Source organism: Crinia signifera, chromosome 5 (genome assembly GCF_055691185.1).
Source record: "Crinia signifera chromosome 5, ASM5569118v1, whole genome shotgun sequence".
Taxonomy (NCBI): Eukaryota; Metazoa; Chordata; class Amphibia; order Anura; family Myobatrachidae; genus Crinia; species Crinia signifera.
In genome coordinates, this window is record NC_139221.1 from 122,248,992 (window position 1) to 122,263,915 (window position 14,924).

Consider the following 14,924-nt stretch of genomic DNA (forward strand, 5'->3'; position numbering starts at 1 on the left):
GTTAAAACACGACATTGTCACTACCGGTAGTAGCGACTTGAAATTCAGAAAACTTCTGTATCTGTACAGCTGCATTGTTAGCCGACCCTTTATGTACTAACTACAACAAAACGGGTCCGGATGCGGCGCTAGTACGACGCTAGCTAGACTAGAGCGGCCATTGCCGTCGCTGTAACCAATGGGACGGTGACATTTCCCGGAAAAGGCGGAGACATGGGTTTGCCATGTGTGGTTGGCATTGTGTGTGTTGCTAGTTTTGCGACTTGCCAACCAAGATGGCGGTGGAGGATCTGACCGCGTTGGAAAGATGTCTGGGGCTGAAGGCAGGGAAATACAGCAGCCGGGCACACGGTAGCAGTCAGGTGAGAGGGTGTATGATAGGGACGAGCAACTAGAGTAAAAAAAAAAAAAGTCTGGTCCACGATGCAGCATAGATCGTGCGCCCTGATGAGCAGCCTGTCATTTGGTTGCAATGACTAATGGCTGAAAACCACCCTTTCGGCGGAAATCTGCTGAGCGAGGGTGACCTGTATCCAAGCATAATAGCCATGTCCCGGCGGCATCGGTCAACCGGCATATGTTCACTTCTGTATTATTACATGTGGTGCGATGTCCCAAGCGAGAGATAAGCTGGGCACACAATGGAGCCACGTACATTTGGAGCCACGTAGTATTTGATAAAGGACCGAACGATGCTCTGTCCTTTATAAACAGGGTGGCAGCACACGTCAGCGGCCGCAGGAGCGTGCAATCACCCATACACACTGAGCAATTATTATTACCAGTTATGTATACAGGGACAGTGTAATATTGGCCATACACTACTGCGATGTATCCCAGCAGCGTATGGCCATCGAGCCGCCTAGTATACATTGCATGCGGTTCTTTCACATACAATGTATTCCATGCAACCCTGTCCCCCACCACTGGGAGGGGGGACCGAGTCGGAGGTTGCATGGGCAGCAGGTCTGACCTCCGGCTCAGGTCTGATGTGCACTGGACTGCACATCAGACAGAATTGGATATCAAACAAATCCGATTTGAGCCAATTTCTCAGCCCGATTGGCCCAAATCAGACTACAGTATATCATAGATGCCTACCCTCCTGCATTCTGCAGGAGACTCCCTGAAATAACAGCAATCTCCCTCATTAGTCTAGAAATCTCCCTCATTTCACCTAGCCCACATTACACTGTTACATTTTTGGGGATAAAAGGAATGAGAGAGATACATTTACATTGAATCATCAGCGCCATTTCCCAGCACTTTACCAAGTATAGTACTGTATCTCTTAATTACTGCTTTGGGGCTCATCTACAGTTGGATCTAAGTAATTTTAAAAGATTCCTCTCAGATGTAGCAGTACACACCAACGATTCTAGGTACCACGTTCACAAGCTCTTTTCACAATCTCTCCATATATGGAACTAGCCACGCCCTTTGGGTGGAGCGTGACACACCCCCTCACTGGCAGCAAAATTCTGCTACCAACTATAATCTCCCTGAAACGAGGTTTCAAAAGTAGGCAAGTATGCTGTATATGCACTCCTTACAGCTTCTCGGCACCATAGGCAAAACTTCAACCTTCTCCCCCCACCACCTAAACTGCCACCAATACCAGATGTCTATCTGATGGGCAGATTTAATACTGCTTATGAACACTTATCTCTGTTACAATAAATAATCGGTACTTATGTAATATCTGGGCTCCCGTTTTTCTTATGAGACCGCGTCCCCTCCCCTCGCCTTCGGGCACGGTGGCTCGCTGCGCTCGCCACACTATATAAAATCAACTCCATGCGTAGTTGGATAGTAGGGGTATGAAAAAATGGGGTGCATTTAACATGGGAGCCCAGATAATACATAAGTACCAAATAATCTCACAAAAGATAATGGGTGTCATTTAGGTGTTTTTGCAGCAGCTATCACAGAAATGATATCGCTGTATGGTAATGTAGTAGGAGGCATCTACACGCAGACACCTTGCTCTAGTAGTGGTCCGAGCTGCATCCTATGACACAGCACTGGATTAAAGCACCCACCATTCGGCAGCTTGTGGCACCCATGGTGCCTCTCAAGTCACTCATTGCAGAGGACAGGAAATCTCCATCCTATGATGGCGATCCCTGGCCTCTTCTCATCCCCTAAATAGCACCAATCACAACGCCAGCCTGCGTCCTATGCCGCAGGACCCATTCACACACGTGCAGAATACCCCCCAAAAAATGTACTTGAATGACCCCCAGTGTGCTGACTTAGTTGGAACTTCAGATTGCTGCAATGCTGAAGGTGCTCTAAACACTCTAGTCCATGGGTCTTCAAACTGTGGCCCTCCAGATGTTGTAAAACTACAAATCCCAGCATGCCTTGCCACAGTTTTAACACTCCCTTATAGCAAAACTGTGGCAAGGCATGCTGGGATTTGTAGTTTCACAACATCTGAAGGGCCACAGTTTGAAGACCCATGCGCCTAGTCCATGCATGTCCAAACTATGGCCCTCCAGCTGTTGTGAAACTACAAGTCCCATCATGCTATTAGGGAATGCTGGAAGTATGGGGGGCAGAGGATTATGTTTTACCCAAAGAGTGTGTCTAGCTCCATCTACTGTACGGATGTATCCATTGACACTCAGGGAGGTGTCCTGCAGTAGCAGGTTAAACTAAAATCAAATTCAATGGGTCTGTTTCAGAGAGGTACTAATGTAATGCAAATGAAAGTGTGCTTTTCTGCACAAAACACAATTGCAGATATCGGCATTAATTTGCAATAAAAGCTAGCTTATAAATAAATGTCAGTCCCTGCAAATACTTACCTGAAATGCAGTACGCAATGCATGTTTATTATTGTTTATATAGAATCATGCTTGTTGTAAATGAAGTTAGCCCAGGGTAGAATTAAATTAGCCCAGTTTGGTCAATGAATTTAAAACAGGGTTTTATTTATGCCAATGTCTGATCGTGACCCAAGGAGGTGCCAGCAGATACTTTTTGGCCTGTTTTATGACTCTAGGATATCCAGAGTGACTTCAGTTTATCCTTTAATGTTACACATTTTATTTATCCACATGTAAAATAATAATACTAATAATATATTTTTAGTGTATTTCTGTGGGCAGACATCTTGAGATTGGGCCATTTTCTTGGCCATTCAGTTTTGGTAACATGTTTGCCGAAGCTAGACAGATGTCTGACAGGCTGGATATTCTGAAGCCTAGGGCTCCATATGTATAACAATAACTGTACTTTGTCAGCATATTTTGCAGGGGACAAATATAGTAAATAAAATTCAAACACGATCTTGTCTCACCTATTCTTAAAAAACCCAACCTTGACCCTTCCTCAACCTCTAGCTACCGCCATATCTCTCTTGACTTGAGCAGCTGTATACAGCCATCTCACCAGCTAATGCCATTCTGCAGTCTGGCTTTCACCCACTCCACTAAAACTGGTCTGGTCACAGTCACCAATGACCTGCTCTCCACCAAGGCCAGGGGCCACTTCTCACTACTTATTCTACTGGATCTTTCTGCTGCTTTTGACACTGTAGATTATCCTCTACTCCTCCAGACTATTGGCCTCTCAGGCATTGCTTCTGCCTGGTGTCTGCCTCTGGCTCCACCTCACTCCCTTCCATCTTCCCTGTCGGGGTCCCTAGGGTTTTGTCCTAGGCCCCCTTCTAGTCTCACTGTAACCTCTTCATTGGGTTTGCTCATAAGCTCATTTGGCAGTCAATACCACCTCTATGCCGATGACACATCCTCCTCTACCCTTCTGTCCTCTCGAGTATCCAGCTGCCTCTCTGCCATCTCCTCCTGGATGTCTGATCTTTCCGTCATCAAAAATCTACACTCTCCCCCCCCAATATCTCCTCTCGAGTATCCAGCTGCCTCTCTGCCATCTCCTCCTGGATGTCTGATCTTTCCGTCATCAAAAATCTCCACTCTCCCCCCAATATCTCCTTTGCCACCCATGTCCAATCCCTGGCTCAGTCCTGTCTGTACCAGCTACACAACATTGCTCACATCAGGCCACTTCTCTCCCATAGTGCGACTTAATTTATCATTGACTTACTAGTCATTTCACAGCTCGACAACTGCTACGTTCTCCTCACTGGCCTCTCACGCTGCCAGCTCGCTCCCCTCCAGTCTGTCCTAAACTCTGCAGCCAGACTTATTGTGCTCACTCCACTTGCCAGGTGCCTTCATGAATATTTACACTGGCTCCCATTCCCTTACAGAATCCCCTTCAAACTACTCACCCTCACATACAAGGCGATTTGTAATTCCACTGCTCCCTACATCTCCAACCTATTTTTCCTACACACTACCTCCCACTCCGGTTAGCCAATGACCATTGTCTCTACCCTGGTCATTGCATCCCATGCGCATATACAAGATTTTGACCAGGCTGCACCCCTTCACTGGCATGAGCTCCATCATTTTATTAGACACTCCCCAACCTTTCAATGTTACAAACGTTCACTGAAAACCCACTTGCTCATCAAAGCATACAGATGGAGCCAGGCTTGTTTATCCCGCGGGCACCCCATAGCTTTGCGTGAGACACTTGTACGCCCCATTCGCAGCACTGTCTCAGCAAATGGCGTGCAGAGACGGAAAGCTATGGCATGCCCGTTTTATAAACAAGCATGGCACCATCTGTACCCTTCCGCATAGCCTAGTACTGAGGCCACTCTCCCTACCTGCTGCCTCTTGTCTTGGCCATCCCTGCCATACTCACTTCTTGCCTTCAGGCCTCCTTGCTGTTTGTCTCCCCCTCCACCTAGACTAGGGGTGGGCAACAAGCGGCCCTCCAGATGTTGATGAACTACACATCCCAGCATGCCTTTTATTCGTTTTGCTATTTGGCGATGCTGAAACTGATGCAAGGCATGCTGGGATATGTAGTTCATCAACATCTGGAGGGCCGCTTGTTGCCCATCCCTGCTCTAGACTGTAAGATCCTTGGAGCAGGGCCCTCTTCCCTCCTGTTCTCACAGCCCTTTTGTCTTGCACGTCAATTACAGCTCTCTTAGTCACCTACCATCTATTACAGCATCTCTTCTCACTTGTGTTTATTCTTCTCTAACAATGTCATTCTGTCCCAGATATCACGCAGACTACTCCTCTGCTTTCCTACATCTCAGCTGTATTGTGTACTAAATATTGTGCTGCTAGTTGTTACCTGTGCTCTGCTTTAGTTCTTCAGTTACTGTTATGCTTAGTCCTGTGTACCCGGTATTGTTCTAATTTGTGCTATATGTACTGCGCTGTGAACTCCTTGTGGCACATTATAAATTATAAATAAAATGTAATAATAATAAGAGGGTGCTGCTTCCAAAATATAGTAGTACTTAGGGCAAAATGTGAATCAAAGGATCGGGATTTTGTAAGACTTGATGATTTTTCGAAACAGCCATCATTCACACGGCCAAACCAGGTTGGTTGTAACTGATCGCTGCTTTACATAAAAGTCCGGACTCTTATAAAATCCTGAACCTCTGGCAACTTGGAGGGTATATCATTTTGCCCCTGAGGCAAGTTCCACATCATACATATTGTAGATGGATAGCAATGCAAAAGTGCTTAGAAGGGCTATACCATACACACAGCCGTGTTGGTTTGGTGAGAAAATTATTAAAAATATCATTGCACTCCCATTTATCACTGGCCATTAATAAAAGCCAGTTTCAATGACTAAACCACCTTTAACATTCTAATCCTTACTCCTTTATGTTTATACTTTGTATACAGATTCCTGTACTCCAACCCAATAGAGGACCAAGTTTGTCAGGCCTTGCCACTATCGCTTCACATTTAGTTACTGAAGCCAAAAAACATGAACTTCTTGGTGCTTCTGTAGAAGAGAAAGCAGTTGTGCAGCAATGGCTGGAATACCGCGTTACACACATAGACAGATCAGCCAATAAGGAAGATATCCGGAACATACTGAAGGTCAGTGATTATGTTTATACATGTTAATAGGATTTGTTTGATAGCTGTTTTAATAATATTTCCAATGATGTTTACACATAGATCCTGGCCAGCTTTCACAACTGAGATTGGAAAAATAGGGTTGTGTGGGTCGGCAATTCTTCCACATTGTGTGCAGGCAGGGCCACCGACAGGGGGATGCCCTGGGTACACCTGTCCCGGGCCCCAGCCTCTGGAGGCGCTGTGCCCCCGGACTGTAGGTCAGTCCTGGGTCCCAACATTCCTGGGTCCCAACATTTCTAGTGGCGGCCCTGCCTGATTTTTAAAGGGCAAAATGCACCCTGCCTGATTTTTAAAGGGCAAAATGCGCCCTGCCCCTCTCGCAGCGCCCCGCTAAAACAGCCTCACGGGGAAGCCCAGCGTCGCCGTAGACAGCGATCCCCGGCGCTTCCCCAGCAGCATAGTGGCTTCGGAGGGGCCGGTCCCACCCCCTTTGCCGACGGCCCGGGCACGCCCCTTTGATGACGCTGGCGGCCCGGGCACGCCCCTTTGATGACGCCGGCAGCCCGGGCACGCCTATTTGATGACGCCGGCGGCCTAGGACTGCCCCCAGCTGTGGCCCGGTCCGCCCCCCGACGCCCTGCCCGGTCTCCATCCTAGAGTGAACACTACCAATATTCATTTCCCTTATTAGCCCTCCCCAGGGGCTGAGCACAGATTTCAGGTGACATATACTGTGTCAAAGATCTTTACAGGTTATTACCTATATTCTGTGTGTGACTGCATCTGCATACGAAAATGCTACTTTAAGGGATGTACACACAGGGCAATTCTGACTATATCATCAAAATAGCCTTGAATGTTAGCCAGAATCTCCCCCTGTGTATACAGCGGGGGAAGGGATGGCAATGCGCGTCGCTATCGCCCACTCAAATAGACTGTGCTGGCAAGGCTTTTTTCAATAAACCACCTGTCACAGTGTATTTGGCTGCGGAGGGCAGGATGTGGTTGGCCATCTTATCTGACAGCTAACTACATCTTGATTGGGACTCGGCTTAGAGAAAATCGCAGAGTCCCATGTATACGCCCCCTTTTTTACTAGAAAACACTGTAACATAGCATTTTGTATGCAAATACAGCCACATACACAGTCGGTCCATAAATATTGGGACATTGACACAGATCTCATATTTTGGGCTCTATACACCCCCACAATGGATTTGTAATGAACCAAACAAGATGTGCTTTAACTGCAGACTTTCAGCTTTAATTTGAGGGTATTTACATCCTTATCAGGTGACCAGGAATTACAACGGATTCTATATTTAGTGCTAGGGACCTGCTCGAAAGAGGTGACCTTAATATCTTTGGCCAAATGTATGCTAACAACCTAGTAAATAAAATATAAGGTACATGTTTCCTAGCACGGCGCCCACTATGTTAATTGCGTAGAGGGCTATTCTGCGTTAAAAAATCGGATTGCATCGCATGCCATTTTTAGTGGAATGCGATGCAATGCGATTTTTTTAGTTTATTTATTCACTGCTCTTATGTCCCCAGGGCCATTTCATCGCATGGCATCGCACCTCCCGCAAAATCGCATGCATTTTTTTTGGGGTGCTATGCCATGACATTAGGTATACAATAATAGGATCGTATGTCCCAAAAATAGGTTTAATGCACTCCCCACTATCCATGCCACCCCCGAAGCGTGGCAAGCAACGGCGGAACGCGTCCTCCAACTTTTTCATTACCCCACTATCCACATCGGCGTGGAGTTGATTTTATATAGTGTGGTGAGCGCAGAGACCCACCAAGCCCGAAACGTGGCGAGCAGACACGGAATACATGTAAAGTAATCCGGGTCCCCTCGCTTTGGACTCGGTGGCTTGCTGCGCTCGCCACACTAATCAACTCCACGCCGACGTGGATAGTGGAGTAATGAAAAAGTCGGAGGACGAGTTCCGCCGCCGCTCGCCACGTTCGGGGTGGCGTGGATAGTGGGGGGTGCGTTAAACCTATTTTTGGGACATACAATTTAATGTCATGGCATCGCACACCCTATAAAATCGCATGCGATTTTGCGGGACATGCGATGCCATGCAATATATAGTGGGGTGCAATGGCCATAGAAAAAATGACATTTAAGAAAAAAAGAAAAACCTCATATCGCATGCCGCTATAACGGCCCATGCGATGCGATTTCCCTACAGTGCCGTGCTAGGAAACAAAGTACCAAATATAAAAAGGAATATATATAAACAGTTATGAGTGCATAGTGAACATGCAAACTCCCTCTGTTTTGCATGTACAGGTTGAGTATCCCGTATCCAAAATGCTCGGGACCAGGAGAATTTTGGATAACGGATTATTCCGTATTTCGGAATATTTTAATATTTCAATTATGTATCTTGCATGTATGCTGTATAAACACATAATATACACACAAATATATTTTATTACCACATAAAATACACACAAATATATTTTAATTGTTCAAAAAACAAGGTTTCAAAACGTGAAACAAAATGTGTGTACTATCTCAGCACTGAATTTGAATGCCAAGCAATCATTGTCTTGCACATATATAGTGCCAGTTACATATCATGTCCCCAGTGATGCTGTTACAAATGTCCCCAGTGAGTTTTTAGCAAAAAAAATTTTTTTTTTCACTTTCTGGAATGTCCGTATTTCGGAATAATTCGGATAACGGATACTCGGATACGGGATACTCGACCTGTACTTACATAGACTCTAATAAGCGAAAATCTAAATCCTGTTATTACAAACTTCAGTGTATATTTACTAACTCAGGGTTTGTCAAAGACACAAATGATCTGCTTTGTACAATGGCAACAGAAATAGATGCCGAACCAGGCTGGTTTAGTATTTTTCTGTTGCCACTTTAAATTCATTTTACATTTTCTTGTGTTGATTATACAGTATTTAATGGCTGCACCTGACAGTGTATCCAGTTAATAGCTTTGGTATCCCGTTGAATCTAGTCCAGGGCTCGAATGAATGAATCATTCTAATTTAGGACCTTTTTGAATGTAGCGTAATCTGGATCTGGGAGCAGCTAGAGTCCACAAATGATTCAATAGTAGTGTTTAAAGCAGTTGTTTTAAGTAGCTGAAATAAACCAGGTATTCCACTAGTGCGTCTCTCTTCAGTTTTAGAGTGTAGCAGGTAAACCCTATATATTGGAATTCCTTTGATTACATTGGAGAATTCATATCTATACATATATAAAAAAAACTTTAAGGATTGTTTCCGTACATAGATTTATTGTTGACAATACACCTCTCCTAGGAACTGTTTGTCTTTTCCCATTGAAATCCGGACTGCAGTGGCCGGATCCCGTTCTGCAGGATCCAGCCACAACACTGTGTGTGACCCCACACAGCCTCCTTCCAGCCAAGCGGGTCCTGCTGTATGGGACCTGCTTGGCTGCTATGTGTGGCCTCCGTCTAATAGTAACTGACTTGCTTTTCACATTTGCATCAAGTGGAACATTAACATTAATTCTTATCTTCAACTGATAGGACAGTTAAATTGCAGGTTGTGCCCATGTTGATGGGCAGATACAGTGTTTGTGAGCACACACTATTGACCTATCCAGCACAAATTAAAGGGACATGAAGCCAACTTGAATGTATTTACAACAATCAGTAACAGGTTAAGAGATTAGGGCAGTGGTTCCCAAACTTTTTTGTCCAGGGTGCCCTAGAATATCAGCATTTTTTTCAAGGCACCCCTAGTCAGAAAGTTTATTGTGGATAAATAAAAATATACAGTAAATGATGCTTAATTGTCACCCTCAGGTTCAGTTATGTGGTGGGGAACATAGCTGTAGTTCTAATTGTCCATACATTTAATGATTAGCAGCCACCAGCACTCATTTTGCCTATCCCTTTGTTAAATAATTTGTTTTGGTCGTGGACCCCCAACCCGAGGCAGCCTTGCAAACATCCCTATGCACACAGTTTGTGAACCACTGGATTAGGAGGAGATGTATCAATTTTTGGCGAGAGATAAAGTACCAACCAATCAGCTTCTGTAATTTTTCTAATACAGCATGTAAAATGACAGATGGTTGGTACTTTTATACGTCTCCAAGGTTTGATTAAATACTGACCATAAGCTGTCTCTTTTAAATGAAAATGTAAATATAATTTAAACTTTTTTATTTTTCTCTTGGGGATAAACAGTAAAATGCTTTTTGTTTTGGAATCCTGCTGGAAATTCTCCACATGTCTTGCAGAGTAAGGTTTGGGTTCATTTACAGCTTAAGCCTGTGCACTATTTGAAGTTTTATTACCAAACCACATATGATATTTGTATCTGTATGAACTTGAATTTCTTGAGCCTGGTTTCCAAACTACAGAATATGTGCGAGAACATTGTTATTGCAGCAGCATCCAAGTTAATCATTTGTATTGCTGACGTTCATTTCTCTCTAGGATCTTAACTTGTATCTGGAGGATAAAGTGTACATGGCTGGAAACAAAATCACGTTGGCCGATATCTTAATTTATTATGGGCTGCATCCAACAATCGTAAGTATAGCTGGAAGAAAAAGTGGGATTCATGAGTCAAGTGCTGGAGATATCATAGCTAAAATTCATGTGCTTGTTCTGTGATTCCAAACATATGTTAAGCTTTCCTTATTTCAGTACAACATAATTGTGATAAAAGCTTTAAAAGTATTTTTTGGGTGGGGTGACTTTCTTATACTAAACTACAGAGTAATACTGATCGTATAACCCTCTTACAGTATATACATTATGGTGCAACAGTGTACTGTATAGTAGTGTGCACTCGCTACACTTGTGTGATGGAGCCGCTGTTCCCTGAAGATATACTACCTCCTACTTGATTAGATTTGTTGGGTGGATGAGGTTCTATCAACATATAGGAGGGGGGGCAGAGTGGGGATTGTGTGTGTGTGTGTGTGTGTGGCTGACTTCCTGTAGTGTAGAAATAATGCAAGTAAGGCGAATGGGAAAGAATATTGGATATTTGTTTGCTAATAATTGTACATAGACATAGTACTATAGTAACAAACTTAGGGGCTCATTTATCAATGAATGATCAAACTCATTAGGTTTAATAAATAATACTCCAGCCAATCAGTTGCTGTGGTCTTAACCTCACCAGGTATGATTGATTTTGTGCAGATCTAAAGTAGATGTGATATGACACATTGGTCAACAGCCTTGCGGGTACACAACTGTATGCAGTGACCAGAACAACTATCGGCGCCTTCTAAAGAAAACATATTACATCCCTTGTCGCAAGGAAATCCTCCTGTCCGCTCCTTGTACTCTCCACCTTTCACTACTAGTCCTTAATGTGGAACTCTCCCAGGCAGTGAATATAAAGAAGAGAGGAGGAATGTGGTATGGTGAAGTACATTTAAGGTGGATTTTGATGCATATAAAACAGGAGAAAAAAAACATCAACAATAAGAAAAAAATCCTCTAGCAGTGGGAAATAAAAATTACCAGCGTATGAAAAGAAGTGTCAATGGACATTCAAGGGTACTGTGGTGAAGTCCTCCAGGCAGTGTCACATGCTCACGTTCCGGCTTCCTTCCTCTTAGCTGGGCTTATTCTGTCCTCCGCCGTCCAGGGTATTAAAAGTTTGTCAACAGCGTGCCACAAGGTGCCAAAAAGTTTTCACCCAAATAAGGTCTTTTTCAAGCCAAGCAGAAAGTCCAGTGACATGTGTCCCATATTTATACCCCTATTGTTCTATGGAGGGGGGTATTCCAATTCTTACAGCATGTGAAAACCTCTAAAAAGCCGGACTGTTCCACATGGAAAGGGGAACACAGTCCTGGCTTCCACCTTTCAATACTGACTGATTTTAGATGTTTTCACCTGCTGTAAGAATTGGAATACCCCCCTCCATAGAACAATAGGGGTATAAATATGGGACACATGTCACTGGACTTTACACTTGCCTTGAAAAAGACCTTATTTGGGTCGAAATATGTTGGATTCCTTGCGACAACCAAGGGATGTACTGTACTGTGTTTTTCTTGTAGAATGTGTCGATAGTTGTTCTAGTCACTTTCAGTATACACATTTGGTTTTTGAGAGGTACAGGGAAAACCCTCTAAGACTTGTTTGACTTGTGGCTGCCATTCACTTTGTGCGATCAATAAGAACACCCACCCCTTTTTGTTAGGTTGTAAAGTGCAACCTACTATTCTATTTGCCACCTTGGTACTGCTGAAAAAGCTACAGAGGCCAATGATAAATGATGGATTCCCCCTTATTTGTGCAGCCTTCCCTCCATAAACTCATTAGCATGATAAATCCATCCCATGTCTATTTGGGGCTGTTTCTGCTGTTGAAATCTTCAACTCCAAAGTACTTAATGTACTTTTACCAACCTTTCCATCCTCTTCCTAGTGCCATCCACCACATGAAAGGCCACCTGTTACATTTACTCCTAGACTTGTCATGTTTATGGGTGGTTGTACCATAAGATTTGTGGGATTTCAATTGTCCTTGATGTTGCCGTTCACTGTAATGGATTAGTAATCCTCTCAGAATTTGCCCATTATATGGAACCAAATTCAGTACATCGCTAAACATAAGGGTCTACTCAGTTAGGTGCAACATCCAATGCATCGCTTTCTAGAACAAACTGCACCTTATGAAACCCCTACATTGCAGTGTTTACCTTTTTTTAAAGGTGCATAAAAATTAGCTTTGTAGTGGGTTACACAAGTGGCAAAAAATGTGCACAGCTAAGCATAGTGGCGATGCTCTGCAGAACACTGAATTTAGCCTTTACCTTCTTAGAACAGGAAATCATTAGTACCAGTCTCATTTCATCCAAGTGAAATATTTTTATATGAGAAATATTTTTATATGACCAAGAAGAGATTGCTATGTGACTATAGTAAGTAGTAATGTCTTCAGAATTAAGCAATTCTTTTTTTTTAGCAATTATTTTCAATAAATTTCCACTCATTGTTTTTACTTTTCTACCCAGGCTGATCTATCGGTCCAGGAAAAGGAGACGTACATCAATGTATCCCGTTGGTTCAGTCACATTCAGCATTACCCTGGGGTTCGGCAGCATCTACCAAGCTTGGTCTTCATTAAGAACAGAATCTATACAAATATCCATTAGGTTATTGTAATAATGCCTTGCTGCATTCAATCACTTTCAGACATAGGGCCAGATGCACTAAGCTTCAAAAGTGATCAAATCCTACCTGCCATGTCACAGACTGTGTTTGAAAAAATGTCAGGCAGGAGCTGATTGGTTGGTTGTTCATCACTCTCCATTTTATCACTTTTGAAGCTTAGTTCATCTGGCCCAGAGGGAGAAATGTACTATGCCTTGAAAAATGATAAAATGGAGAGTGGTAAACCACCAACCAATCAACTCCTGTTATTTTTCAAACATAGCCTGTTTCATGGCAGTTACGAGCTGATTGGCTGGTGGTTTATCTCTCTCCATTTTATCACTTTTCAAGGCTTAGTACATCTGGCCCTAAGTCTTACATCTGGCCCACAACCTATACAAACACATCTATTGTTCTGTTCTGACCATTTCTCTTCAATTACAGCAGCTGTTTTTCTCTTATTTATTTAAAATAGGGTAAATTATAACAAAAAAATAGACAACCCAATACAGTTATAGCATACTTGTATATTTTTTAAATTGTTAAATCTAGACTATCTGAAGTATGTTTTTCTGCTCCAGTTTTTGCCATGTCTGTTTTTACACACTGTGCCAATGAAAACATAAGTAAATACTGTATTAATGCAGTAATTTAATCTTTGGTCAGAAACCATGAATGACAACAGACGAAATGTGAATTGTTGGTTTGAGAATAAAATTTCTTTTCAGGATGGACTTTCAAGCATAATTGCCTCACTGTATTTCTAAATCAAGTAACACTGCAGAGCAATTCTTTTTCTAGTGAGGAATATATTGGTCTATAAATTTGTTTGTAGAAAAACAAATTAAACTCCTTTTATTTAAAGGATGCAATTGCGCCTAATAATACAGGCTATTTTTGCAGGCCATTCTCCTTGGACATGTTTTTATTTTTTGTTGACCTTTTGACCCTGTTGATATTGTGTTTTGTACCATAATGTGTGTTTTACTGTATAAATTTGCACTATAAATTTTAAATGTTGCTACATAGTAAAGAGCTGCTAGGTAACTGGTTGACACAAATCAGGTTATAATCCAATATAATATAGTCCCTCACCTCTATCTGGACGCATTAATGTTCTGATGTTCTGTCATTTTGACGGGCTTGTAACTAGTAAATAAATGAAATTCCAAAGCTTTTTCCACCTTTTGAGTTATAAGTAAACCAACACCAGAATTATGCGGCTGATTTAGAATTGTATACAAACCCAATGATTTACGTACAAATTGAATGGCTTGGTGCAGTACATGATTGCAGGGGAGAGGGGGGCGGGCAGCCAGCCAGTTCCATTCCACAAAATGGGGGTGTGTCTCCTCATTTGGTAGGTCTGCTAAGCCCAGTGTTTGTGTTGTCAGACACAGTCTTCCTTGTCCTGCTTCATGTCGTGTTCGTGGAACCAGCTTGAGATGACATGTGCTTGGTGTTATGGTGTATTATACTCCTTTAAAGTAGCTAGTAGAAGATAAGTTGGCTGTGGTCATGAAAGTTGATGCACATGGTAAGTTAATTTATTCAACAATGACATTTAAACAAAGCTTTATTTGCTACACCAAATTCTGATCATACTGTCTACACAATACAGCAGAAAAGGGCATTAGTCAGGGCCAGGGGACTGGTTTCCTGGTTTTCAACTGTACAGTTTTGCTCAGACCGTGTTCACTGTAGCCTATGTTTCCTGTTTTGATCTAGCAAGGGTGAACCCTGGTTTTGTCTTCTGCCGCTGTAGCCCATACACTTATAGATTTAACATCTATTGTTTAGAGAGGCTCTTCTGAGTAAAACGATCTAAACCCATGGATATT

The 14,924-nt window shown here is 42.9% G+C and overlaps 1 protein-coding gene across 1 annotated transcript; it reads left to right on the forward strand.

The window, feature by feature from the left end:
- The first annotated feature begins 220 nt into the window (after window positions 1-220).
- Window positions 221-14,264, forward strand: EEF1E1 (eukaryotic translation elongation factor 1 epsilon 1). The gene is made up of 4 exons (XM_083187954.1): window positions 221-362; window positions 5,754-5,954; window positions 10,397-10,492; window positions 12,945-14,264. The coding sequence occupies exons 1-4, from the start codon at window positions 276-278 to the stop codon at window positions 13,083-13,085; spliced, it is 525 nt and encodes a 174-aa protein (XP_083044080.1). The 5' UTR covers window positions 221-275; the 3' UTR covers window positions 13,086-14,264.
- The last annotated feature ends 660 nt before the right edge of the window (window positions 14,265-14,924 follow it).

Coding starts and splice junctions, on each gene's coding strand:
- EEF1E1 (XM_083187954.1), top strand. CDS start 276: ATGGCGGTGGAGGATCTGACCGCGTTGGAAAGATGTCTGGGGCTGAAG. Junction 363..5,753: donor GGGCACACGGTAGCAGTCAG/GTGAGAGGGTGT, acceptor CTTTGTATACAG/ATTCCTGTACTCCAACCCAA. Junction 10,493..12,944: donor ATGGGCTGCATCCAACAATC/GTAAGTATAGCT, acceptor TTTTCTACCCAG/GCTGATCTATCGGTCCAGGA.